Here is a 12,353-nt window from a genome sequence, read left to right on the forward strand (position 1 = left end):
CCTGCCTTACAGCTGCTCACACCATCTGATCCTCAGTGCTAATGAGTAAGTGGAAAGTCATCTAATGCTCTGCTACCACATGACATATTTTACCTAACACTGTTCTTTTGCTCACCATCATTATCTGTACTGGTGTATCAGCTGCATTCCTCTTACCATCTATCTCATTTTTGGTGGACAGACTCCCCAATTCCTTCTCTTTTATTTATGCATAACACATGAATGATTCACAAGTGGGAAAGTCAGCAGGTCTCCTTCGACCTCAGTCTTCTCATCTGTAAAAATGGGATAATAATACTCTCACCCTCATAGGGTTGGCATGAGGATTAAATGAGTAACATCTTTAAGTGCTCTGAAGAGCAGATGTAAACTATTAGCCAATACTATCATTATCCTCTCATCTGATTTCTCTTGCCTCACTTTCCTATAGCCTCTATGCAGGAAGGGGAACAGGGAAGTTGGCTAGCTTTCAATGCTTTCCTCAGCACACGTTTCCCCTCCACACCCCATTCCTGAGTAGATTTCCTCCTCTGCCACCTTTTCATCCCAGGAAGCTCCTGGAAGGGCAAGCAGGGAAGCTGTGATACTTATGTTTTCTGCTTTCAGTTCTAGACCAGTGGTTTTCCAATGGTAGCCTGTGGACCCCTGGGGTTCCCAAGAAGCCCCATGGACCACAGAAAGTGGTTATTGCTGTAGGTCACAACTTTCATCTTGCTTTTTTTAAATTTTATTTTTTATTAAAAAAACTCTTTTTGGAGTATAGTTGACTTACAATGTTGTGTTAGTTTCAGATGTACAGCAAAGTGAATCAGTTATACATATATCCACTCTTTTTTTTTTTAAGGTTCTTTTCCCATGTAGGCCATTACAGACTATTGAGTAGAGTTCCCTGTGCTATACAGCAGGTTATTATTAGTTATCTATTTTATATATAGTAGTGTGTATATGTCAGTCCCAATCTCCCAATTTTCCCTCCCCCCAACTTATTCCCTGGTAACCATAAGTTTGTTTTCTACCTCTGTGACTTTACTTCTGTTTCATAAGTAAGTTCATTTGTACCCCGCCCTTTTTTTGTGTGTGTGGTACACAGGCCTCTCACTGTTGTGGCCTCTCCCGTTGAGGAGCACAGGCTCCGGACGCGCAGGCTCAGCGGCCATGGCTCACGGGACCAGCCGCTCTGTGGCATGTGGGATCTTCCCGGACCGGGGCACGAACCTGTGTCCCCTGCATCGGCAGGCGGAGTCTCAACCACTGCGCCACCAGGGAAGCCCTGTACCCCCTTTTTTTTAGATTCCACATATAAGTGATATCATATGATATTTATCTTTCTATGGCTGACTTACTTCACTCAATATGACAATCTCTAGGTTCATCCATGTTGCTGCAAATGACATTATTCTGTTCTTTTTTATTGCTAAGTAATATTCCATTGTATATATGTACCACATCTTTTTTTTTTTTAAAAAAGATATTTATTCAGCGTCATGATCAGACTATTACATTTAGCAATCAACAGCATGGGTGCAAAAATATATATATATACATTAAAATGCTTTGTTGGAATGCTTTACACTTTCCACAGAACAGAAACTAAAATAACCTGTTATACGATTAGTCACAAACACAATCCTCGAGTGTTTTTGCCCATACACATGAGCACTGTCTAAAACGTGTCTTCTTTGTAGCACCTAGGCGCTGCCACCACTGTGCTTGGCCGAGTTCACAAATCCGTTGTAACCTGTAGCTTCCCTGTCACTTCCCTGGCTTCCTCTCCTGCTAAGCTTTGTTTCCTGGCAGTAACCAAAACCTTCTGCCACTGCCACAGCTACTTCTGCTGCTGGAACCACCACAGCCACCTTGGTTTGGGGGTTTGGCAAAGTATTGGCCTCCACCACCATAGGGGCCAGAACTTCTGCCTCCAAAGTTTCCTCTTTTCATGGGTCCAAAATTTGAAGATTGATTGTTGTAACTGCCAAAATCATTGTAGCTTCCACCACCTCCAAAATTGCTTCCATTGTTACTAAATCCATTATAGCCATCCCCACTGCCACCATATCCACCACCACTGCAGCTGCCACCAAAGCCAGCTCGACCACTGAAGTTTCCTCCACGACCAAAGCTGTCATTCCCACCAAAACCCCCTCCACGACCACCACCAAAGTTTCCAGAACCACTTTGACTTCTTTGGCTGGATGAGGCACTAGCCGTCTCTTGCTGAGATAGGGCTTTCCTTACTTCACAGTTGTGGCCATTCACAGTGTGGTATTTCTGAATGACAATCTTGTCTACAGAGTCATGGTCATCAAAGGTTACAAAAGCAAAGCCTCTCTTTTTGCCACTGCCTCGGTCAGTCGTGATTTCAATCACTTCAGTTTTCCCATACTGTTCAAAATAATCTCTTAGGTGATGTTCTTCAGTGTCTCCTTTAATGCCACCAACAAAAATCTTTTTCACAGTTAAGTGGGCACCAGGTCTTCGAGAATCTTCTCTTGAGACGGCCCTCTTTGGTTCCCCAACTCTTCCATCCACCTCGTGTGGCCTTGCCTTCATGGCCGCATCCACCTCCTCCACAGTGGCACACGTGACAACCCCGAAGTCTCTGGAGCGCCTGGTGCTGGGATCCCTCGTTACCACACAGTCTGTGAGCGCTCACAATGGCTCCTCAGACTGTCATCGGTTGTTTCAAAGTTCAGACCTCCGATGCAGCGCTTCCACAGCTGTTCGGGCTCTTTGGGTGACTCTGACTTAGACACGACGGCAGTGGAGGCGGGCGGGGGGGAGACGTCAACGATGCTTACTCGGCAGCATCCACGGGCAGGAAGGAGATCTACCGAACGTATCTCTTTACCACATCTTCTTTATCCATCCCTCTGTTTATGGGCAGCTTGCTTTTATTGGAGACTCCTTTTAAGATTCTGTTCGAACAGACGTCCAAGACTTAAAGTTGAAAATCCCTGTATTGGGCTTCCCTGGTGGCGCAGTGGTTGAGAGTCCGCCTGCCGATGCAGGGGACACGAGTTCGTGCCCCGGACTGGGAGGATCCCAGATGCCGTGGAGCGGCTGGGCCTGTGAGCCATGGCCGCTGAGCCTGCGCATCTGGAGCCTGTGCTCTGCAACGGGAGAGGCCACAACAGTGAGAGGCCCGCGTACCGCAAAAAAAAAAAAAAATCCCTGTATTGCTGTTCTGAGATATTGAAGCCCCAGATTTTACAACTCTCAAGGCTAATTTCTTTGGCCCCATTGCCAAGAAACTTTATTCCATTCAAATCATTTGTATTCTTTTTCATTTCTGATATTCTGAAATAGACATGTGAACAAGCAAATCTTCGTGTACTTATGTGAGTTGTGCTTCCCAGGTACTCTTCATGTTTAGCCAAAACTGTCCCCTTAATTCCCAGGGAATTCCCTGGGGAAGATAACTATAACATTTTTTAACAATAGAGACATGTGAAGGCACTTGACTTTTCCTGGCCCCTGATTTAGCCGCTGGAGTACTTCCACCCCTTGGAATCCAGGGTTGCTAGGGGACTATCTATGCAGTTCAAGACTTTGAACTTGAGAATATGTTCAAAGCCTATTCTCTGTTCAGGCACAGAGAATACGAATTCATGAAGGGAGCCAAGCTCCAATCTCCAGATCTCTGCCTGGAATGCTCTTATCTCACATTGCCACAAGTTTCCCTCCCATTCTTCATTCGGGTCTTTGTCTCAAATGTTATCCCTTTAGAACTACCTTAAGGCTGGGGCAGGAGGAGCCCCTACCTTGTCTTCTGAGCTCTCTGGACCTCTTCCAGCCACACCTCTTTCCACAGAGCTAGAAGACCATGGGCCAAGGGGATGAGTCCACCCAAAGCCCCTGTGCCTCACCCCTTTTAGATCATACTGCGGGTGCACGAGACCCTAGAACTCCCTACCCCAGTAGCACCAGGCCAGCTTCTAGAGACTGCATCAGCCTTTTTCCAAGGTCTGTTCTCTTAAGGAACCAAGGAGCGGCTATTTGCTGGAGGTATAGATGGAGCTCAGATGTGCAGACAGGGATGCTATAGGTGTGGGCACAAGTTCCCTTGAAGTATGGGATAGAGCTGGGGTGCAAAGAGTAGGAGGAAGGTTGAGGGCCAGGGACCTAAGCAGCCCCATTCCAGTGCACATCTTGGGGGAAGTCTGAGATTTCTAAACTTAAGTTTGGCCTTCCAGATTATTATGAAGGTATACTTGTCAACATGAAAGGACAGGAATTTTACATAACAGTTTAAATTGGTTTATAATTTTAAATTATGTAGACATATGATACGCGTGCCTCCATTTGCACTATTTACCCTGGCCCTGCAAATATCAGGGATGGGCCCATCACTGACCTCCCTGTCTAAAATAAAATACCACTTCCTCTGTCACTTTATTCTTACCCTATTGTACATGTCTTCATAGCCTTTGTCAACATAGGATCAACATTTACATCTCTCTATCCCTATCCACACTAGAACATAAGTTCCATGACTGTAGAGTCTTGGTTTTATTTACTGCCTCAGCCTTAGTACCTTAGAGCAGTGCCTGACACAAAGAAACCACTCCGTAAATGTTGAATGAATAACAAATCTAGTCTCAGATGGCTTACAGGTGAGGTGGCCTAACCCAGCAGACACAAAGGGAAAAGATCACGTGACGGCACTCTGAGGAACGCCTGCTCCCGTTAAGATAACTCAGCACTGGAACTACAAAAGGTAGACCACAGAAAATTAATCATCAACACTTTAGTACACATGAACACAAGATTAGTTATCAGGTTACTCGTGAGAGGGATATGTAAGTGAATATGGAGATCTGTGTGTAGGCTGGAGAGTTAGATGTGGGGTACCTGGGCTGCTGGGAGCCCCAGTTGGAGGAATCGTCCTAACAACCTTAGGTGGCCAGGCCTGCATGCTGAGGGAACTCTGATTCCACCCAATGGACCACGCCAATCCAGCCCAGACTAAAATGGAAGGGGGCCTCTAATTCATAATTAGGAAGCCCTCAAATAATATTTTCCTTAGATGATCACAGGCCTTGGGGAGTGCGGGGTGTGGGCACATCTGATCCCTGTGGCGTCATAGTGGTCACAGAGTCAGAGACTGTCCTACCACCCGTCCTTCTCTCCCACGTGCTTCTAATTCACAACTTCTTATCGCTTGGTGGGATCCCCAGAACCTTCTGGGAACAGCATAAATCGGTCCAATCTATTCCAACGGACTCTTTTCCCGTTGGATACGGGGCCTGTGAGAGGCCAAATGACTTCCCAGAGTCCCCAATAGCGACAGGAACGCGGGCCCGGGACTCTGCCCTGCGGATGTCCCACACCTATCGTTTGGCGGCGGCGGGGGGGCTCCGGGGCCTGGGCTGAGCTCCCTGCCTCCTGGGGCCGAGTCGGGAACCCGACTAGCTCTGAGGTCTCGGCGGACTGCGAAGGAGGCGCTCGCAGCCGGGCCCGGACTCCAGCGCCCGGTTCCGGTTTTCGTCCCTCGTCGGCTTTCCTGCCCACTGGCCGGCGGCGGGGGCGGCACCAGGCCACGGTGGGCGGGGTCACGTGGCTCCTCCCCGCGACGGAGACAAGAGGTGCGGTGGAGGCGCCCGGCACCAAGTCGTCCGAAAGTTGTGCGCAGTGGTAGACTCCGCGCAGCTGCAGAGGATGGAGTGCTGTGGACGCGGCTCCGGGCCGCAGCCGTCGCTGCTGCTGCTGCTGCTGTCGCTGCTGCTGGTGGTGTCCGGCGCTGGCGCAGCCCCGCGCTCGGCGCTCTACTCGCCCTCCGACCCGCTGACGCTGCTGCAGGCTGGCACCCTGCGCGACGCCGTGCTGGACTCCCAGAGCGCCTGGGCGGTGGAGTTCTTCGCCTCCTGGTGCGGCCACTGCATCGCCTTCGCCCCGACGTGGAAGGCGCTGGCCAAAGACGTCAAAGGTGAGAAACTGGGTGCTGGGGGAGGCTCGCTCCCCTCGCCCCACCTGGGCGGATCCCCGCCACCTGCCTCACGGAGGCCCCTTAAACGCTCTCCGCTTCCTCCTGCCTGTCACCTCCGCCCATCTTCCTCTCTGCCCCTCCCAGTTCCCCCCAGTTTCTCAGCCCTCAGCTCCATCTTTAGCTCCCGCCCCTCCCTTTCTTCTTCCCCTTGACCGGTGTCCCGAGTTTTCTCCCCGTCCCCGCGGTCTGGGTCCCCAGACCTGCTCTGCTTTCCTTGTCAGTCTTCTGCCGGCTTATGGCCCCCATACCTGCGACGTGGTCTCCTTTGTTCCTCCTCCCTGACACCTTACGGCTTCCTGTAGTTCAGCCTTGTGGCAGACCCCTTCCTACCAAGTTCCCCAGCTGCGGTGGGATCAGTGCTGGGGAGAAAAAGAACTGATACTCATTCTGCCGTCGCCCCTATTCCCACTCCCTCCTTCCTTTCCCCACCCGTTGGCTAGTAGACCCTGCTGGTAACGTAGACTTCCTTTCTCAGCTGTATCTTTGAGGCAGAGTTTCCCTGTTTGCTGTTTCCCGGCCGCTCCTGACCTGCTGCCTCCAGCTCCTTAGCTTCTGGGCCACATCCTTCTCTTTCCCCCTCCTTCTGCACCTTCTCCTTCTGCTTCAACCTGTGAGCCCAGAGGCCCGACTGAGGGCAGCCTCTTGGTGTGGGTTTGGCCCTTGCTCCATTTTCTCCTTCATTGGCCTGACCACTAATACCGTATTTCCTTCATTCTAAGAGACTGTCAGTTGTGAGACCCACCATTCATTTACTAACAGCTGGAGGGGTAGAGGGATAAGACGACCGACTGCTAATAGAGTTATAGAGATTTAAAGGTGTACTCCATTACAGAAAGGTTAATGTTTTTAAAAACTTAAGATTGGAGCTGAGTAAATATGGCAACAATAGTAATGAATATTTATTGAGTGCTTACTGTATTGTATGTCAGACACCTTCCTGAGTGAGTACTTGATGTGTATTATCTCAGAGTTTCCTTTGCACAGGTAAAGATCCGTGTGGTGTCATCCATCTGCCTAGACCAGGTAGTGGGTATTTGGCGGGGCTGGCGTGGCGTGATGGTAGTGGTTTGATTCTGATTTGCTGCCTCTGAATGGAGTTATTTCCTGATAACTAGGTGGTGCTAGGGCCCTAGCAGGGCTGCTGACCTTCAGCGGTCACTGAATGAGGCATCTTAGGGCGTAGGCCTCTTCCTGGAGAGGGAAGAACTGGAACTGTTGTTCCCCTGCTGTGCCGTTTTCTTGATACACTCAACTGTTTGTGGTAGAGTAGTGCATTTGTAGATGTTGGTTTTCAAACTCAGGCCACCTCTTCCCTTGAGCAGCTTGCAGGGTGGTTCCTGAAGTGGTTAGATGGAAAGATGTATCATCTGTTAGCCATATGGTCTTGGAAAGGTTTTTTTGTTGTTTTTTTTGTTTTTTTTTTTTGCGGTACACAGGCCTCTCACTGTTGTGGCCTCTCTCGTTGCGGAGCACAGGCTCCGGACACGCAGGCTCAGCGGCCATGGCTCACGGGCCCAGCCGCTCTGCGGCATGTGGGATCTTCCCGGACCGGGGCACGAACCTGCGTCCCCTGCATCGGCAGGCGGACTCTCAACCACTGCGCCACCAGGGAAGCCCGGAAAGTTATTTTTAAACAAAACCGATGAACCGTTTTCCCTCCAGTTTACACGCAGACACTTGTCTGCATGCCTCTCTGTTCCCATCACTTGAATGTGCCATTTCTCAGCAGCTCTTCCCACTGCATCATTTCAGTGATGTCAGCACATCTGGTCAGGGCAGGAGGTAGGAAGAGTGTTGAACTTGGAGCTGGAACACCTGAGGGGCACTAGGTGTTCAGGGGACACTGTGGCCTGAACGTCATAAAAATTCCTACATCAGTTTACACTTTGAGGCCATAGAAGTCCCTTAATGGCCGCAGGTGGACTCAATCTAGAAGATTCTTACATCTTGAGAGTGCTGAACAGAAAGATTAGCTTCCAGCTGACTCATGGGTTTGGCCTCTGGCAACCCAGAGTTTTCCAATGAATTGCACATCCGGATTCTGACCCAGCCTGCTCCTGGATGAGGGTTGCCACTTCCCAAAGGGGTCTTCTCCCCAGTGCATGGAGTGAGAGTTTCCCTAAAAAAAGCAAATCAAAACTTAACGTCAGAAAGGAAAATGGTGTCCGTAGAGATGAACCACAGTCCATGGGAGATGGGAGATTCAGGTGAGAACTGGAAGTCTCCCATGAACCATGGAGGTGTCAGCCCCCTAAGCAAGATCATGTTGGGGGGAGCGCTGGCCGAACCTGGTGTTGGCCTGCAATGATAAAGAATGCTTCCACTCCAATCCAAGGAGGTGTTTCCTGGTGAGGCCCTTTAACATCTCCGTATTCTGAGGTTCCTTGAGAAAGTTTGGTCGTGGGCCGGCAGAGGGTTGCTCTCGCACCACCCTGGGCCCATGGGCCTGTGGCCCCTGCCCTCTGCCATTGGTATGAATGCCTTGGGTAGGAGCAGTGAGACTGTGGAAGGTCATGAGAGGAGAGAAGAATTTTGCAACCCTGCCCAACTGGCCTCAGGCATTTAATCTGACTGGCCCCGGCTCATTTCTTCAGTAAATTGTAGGCTAGGTTCTCTGCGGCAGTTGTTACCCTGGGGCAGAGCGCTTGTTTCTAAGGGTCTGGCTCACCCCTTTCTATTCCAGAGCAACTCTTACTGCCTCACCGTGTGTTTGGGAAATTGATTGTGTTCATTTTAGACCTTCAGTCCTCGTCACTGGCTAATCAGTCAGCAGATACTTGTTGAGTGACCTCTGTGTGCAGAGTATTGTTTACATTGCCATTGGGTAAATCACACAGCAGGGAAATTGGCACCAGTAAGAAGCTGTATTTGAAAAGGGTCAAAAGAGCATAACTCAGTCATTTCTTGTTTTGGGAATTCAGGGAAGGGGAAAGTGACAGAGGCCTGGTCACCAAAGGCCTTTATCTAAGCAGTTATTTATTATACACTTGCCTTATGTCAGGCACTGTGCTGAGGGCCTCTATAGGCCACTGTTGTGTATAATCTTTATGAGAAAATATCTGAGCAACAGATAACTTTTTTTTTTTTTAACCGATAAGTAACTTGCCCAAGATTACACAGATGCTGGAGGGGGTTCTTTTTTTATTTTATTTTTTTCTATTTTTGGCCCCACCATGCAGCATGTGGGATCTCAGTTCCCAGACCAGGGATCAAACCCACGCCCCTTGCAGTGGAAGCACAGTGTCTTAACCACTGGACCACCAGGGAAGTCCCTGGAGGAGGTTCTTTTTTTTTTTTTTTAATAAGTTTATTCATTTATCTATTTATTTATTTTTGGCTGCGTTGGGTCTTTGTTGCTGTGTGCAAGCTTTCTCTTGTTGCGGCGAGTGGGGGCTACTCTTGGTTGTGATGCGCAGGCTTCCCTTTGCGGTGGCTTCTCTTGTTGCGGAGCATGGGCTCTAGGCACGTGGGCTTCAGTAGTTGTGGCGCACTGGCTCAATAGCTGTGGCTCATGGGCTCAGTAGTTGTGGCTCACGGACTTAGTTGCTCCGCGGCATGTGGGATCTTCCCGGACCAGGGCTTGAACCTGTATCCCCTGCATTGGCAGGCAGATTCTTAACCACTGCGCCACCAGGGAAGTCCCTGGAGGAGGTTCTTGAACCCAGCTCTTCCTGACTCTCCAGAGCCTGGGCAGGTGGAGAGCGGGGAGAAGGAGGAAGCGTACTCCAGGTGGGAAAATGACCTGTGCAGAGTGTGGAGATGAGATTTGTAAGGCGTGGGTGTTGAGTGACAGCAAGCAGTGTTGGTTTCCTCCTTTTCTCTCCCAGGGCTGTCCTCTCCTGCTTGTACCCGTGCGCTGCTAGTGCAGAGCCTGGCGCAGGGTAGCAGCTCACTGAACACTCGTGCAGACCAATGGCACAAGCCTCACGGGCTTCCAGATGAGGCTGTGAGTGACCAGGTCTTCTGGGGCTGCCGTGGCTCCTCTTGACTCAGACCTGGTGTGTCACCCAGGTGTGAGGGGCGGGGAAGGCATTTTGTCCACGTCATGACCTCACTGCCCAGAAGCCGGCAACAAGGAGGAAGGGATGTCGTGGTAATGGCATAGGCCTGGCCAACTCCCTGTGTCAGGAGGACTCCCGGAGACTCAGGCGCGGGTCTCGTTCTGACCTCTCGACCTGACTGGCTCTTGTGGTTTGGGTGGGTCTGGCCCCTGCCTTAACAGAGGCCCAGGCTGCTTAGCACTCAGAGGCCTCATGGCCATGCTTCTTGGCGAGAGTGTTTTGCCATCCAACACCCCATGGTTGTCAGAGCTGGGAAGGACTGGAGACACCTTCATCTTGGCCCTCGTGTGACCGGTGAGGAAACAGAGACCCAGAGAGGAGACGTGTGGAGCTCATGGTGCTTCGACCAGTTGCAGCTGTCTGCAAGCCCTGTGACTCTGGGTCCTGTGCCCCTTCCTGGCCTTGTGAGTGGGGTGGGTATGCCGCCTGTGACTCCAGAAGGAGCCCATCCCCCTCACCAGAAAGCATCCCCTCTCCCGCCACCCAGGGTCCGCAGCTGTGCTGCCTACACTTCCCTCCCCTCCCGTCCGCTCCATTTGCTCATTTACTCTGTCAGTGGGGAGATTACTTTGCCAAGGCAGTAATTGCACCAGGAAAGTTTTTTTTCTCCCTAAGAGTAGGGCTGGACTGAGACTGCTAATCCTTTTGGTGTTAGGCCTGCAGGTTGTGGTATTAAGTCACCTGACACTTTAAAAAGCCTCTCTCCCCCAGCTCTGAACCTCTTTGACAGCAGTGCACTTCCCGTAAATGCAGCTTTGCTTTACCAGTGGAGCACCCAGATAAGGGTCCTCTCTATTCCTGGTACGGTTACTAGAATGACGAACAGTCAGGTCCGCAGTGATTAGGGTCAGAACAGAGCTTTATAGGTCATTATGGCTCCTTAAGGTCTTGACGTTGATATTCCTGGGAAACATTTCTCAGCCCGGACTCTCCCAGCACCTGACCGGCCCCAGGCTTCCCCTCCCCCTCCCCCTCGGGCTGGGGCTGGTAAGAAGAGGCACCGGTTCCATTTTGTGGAGGTACAGGGAATCAAGGCGTGAAGAGAAGGAGTCCCGGACCTTCCAGGAGCTGGGAGCTGAGAACTCTCAGGCATCACCTCCCGCCTCCATCCCCATTACTAATACCCACCCCACCCTGTCCCCTCTGAGTTTCCTGGCTGGGAACAGAGAAGCTCCCTGTTGTGTCCTGGGCCCTCTCGAGACCACCGGGGAGGCTCAGATCCTGGGTTCAGATCCCACATTCACCACTGATGAGTCGTGTGCCTCAGGCACAGTTATCTGGTCTCTATTTTACAGTCTAGAGAGGAATAAACACCTCCTTACTTTCGTCATAGCGTAGCTGCGTACATTAAACTACATACATTGGGCACATGATAAACTCTCTATGTGCCTGATATCACTGTCATCTACGTAAAGGCTGAGTCTATGATATTGACCAGCTCTTGGGCGTTATAGAGAATGGTATGTGGCTAGAAGAGGAAACTGTCTTCACCATTTTCTCTCTCATGGGGAAGGTTGTGAGTGGAGCAGACAGCAAAAGTCTAAAGGTAGCATCCTGACCCTGGTGAGGCAGAGGGACAAAAGTGGGGTTTGGGGTCTGGTAGCCCTGGGACCACTTGGAGGTCTCTTGGTCTCTGTCCTCGTTTGTAAAGTGGGTAAAATGGTGCCCACCTCCAATGGCGGCGGTGGAGTGGGAAAATCTGGAGGACACAAATCTGGAGGACACAAAATCAGTGGACGCTCGCTGAACACTAGCTTTCTGTCCTCTCCTCTCCCTGTGCCTTCAGAGCCTCATGCCCCAGCGGGCAACAAGCAACAACTCTGGCCCGAGGGATGGCGGCCTGCACTCTTGGAGAGGAGAGGAGTGGAGTGGTTGAGGCCTGCTGTCCTTGGTCCCTGCCAGGTGGCCTTGTGAGACCCCCTGCCAGGGGCCCTCACTGGTGGAAGGACAGAAAAGTGCTACTCTTCTGCCCTTAGGTCTAATTGACTTGCTGATTCTTTTGAGAACAGCCGGGCCTCTCCTGGGGGTCTCCCTGAAAAAAGCCCTAGAGGCAGAGCCGGAGCCAAGCCTGAAATGTGCCAGATGACCCTACAGGGTGACCTGTGCTTCCCACCCTCTGCTGGGCCTCCCTTGGGCAGGAGAGGAGCCATAGAAAGGAGGCCTGGGCTGCTCTGCCTGTGATCCAGGGCAAAACCCCATCCCTGGGCAGCTCACGTCTCCTGCATTCACAGGTGACAGGCATTAACCTCACCCCCTGCCTGGACCTGAGGATAGAGTAAGGCTGAGAGAAGATGTTCCAGCCCTGT

General features: G+C 51.0%; 1 protein-coding gene and 1 pseudogene across 1 annotated transcript in view; one reads left to right on the forward strand and one right to left on the reverse strand.

The window, feature by feature from the left end:
• Positions 1–1,719: 1,719 nt before the first annotated feature.
• Positions 1,720–4,915, reverse strand: LOC132428663 (heterogeneous nuclear ribonucleoprotein A1-like; annotated as a pseudogene).
• A 664-nt stretch (positions 4,916–5,579) lies between these two features.
• Positions 5,580–12,353, forward strand: part of QSOX1 (quiescin sulfhydryl oxidase 1) — a 41,531-nt gene continuing 34,757 nt past the window's right edge. Inside the window, exon 1 of the mRNA XM_060034958.1 lies at positions 5,580–5,926. Coding sequence (XP_059890941.1) covers positions 5,659–5,926 — 268 coding nt within the window. The 5' untranslated portion in view covers positions 5,580–5,658. The remainder of the gene's footprint in view (positions 5,927–12,353) is intronic.

This window comes from Delphinus delphis, chromosome 1 (genome assembly GCF_949987515.2).
Source record: "Delphinus delphis chromosome 1, mDelDel1.2, whole genome shotgun sequence".
Taxonomy (NCBI): domain Eukaryota; kingdom Metazoa; phylum Chordata; class Mammalia; order Artiodactyla; family Delphinidae; genus Delphinus; species Delphinus delphis.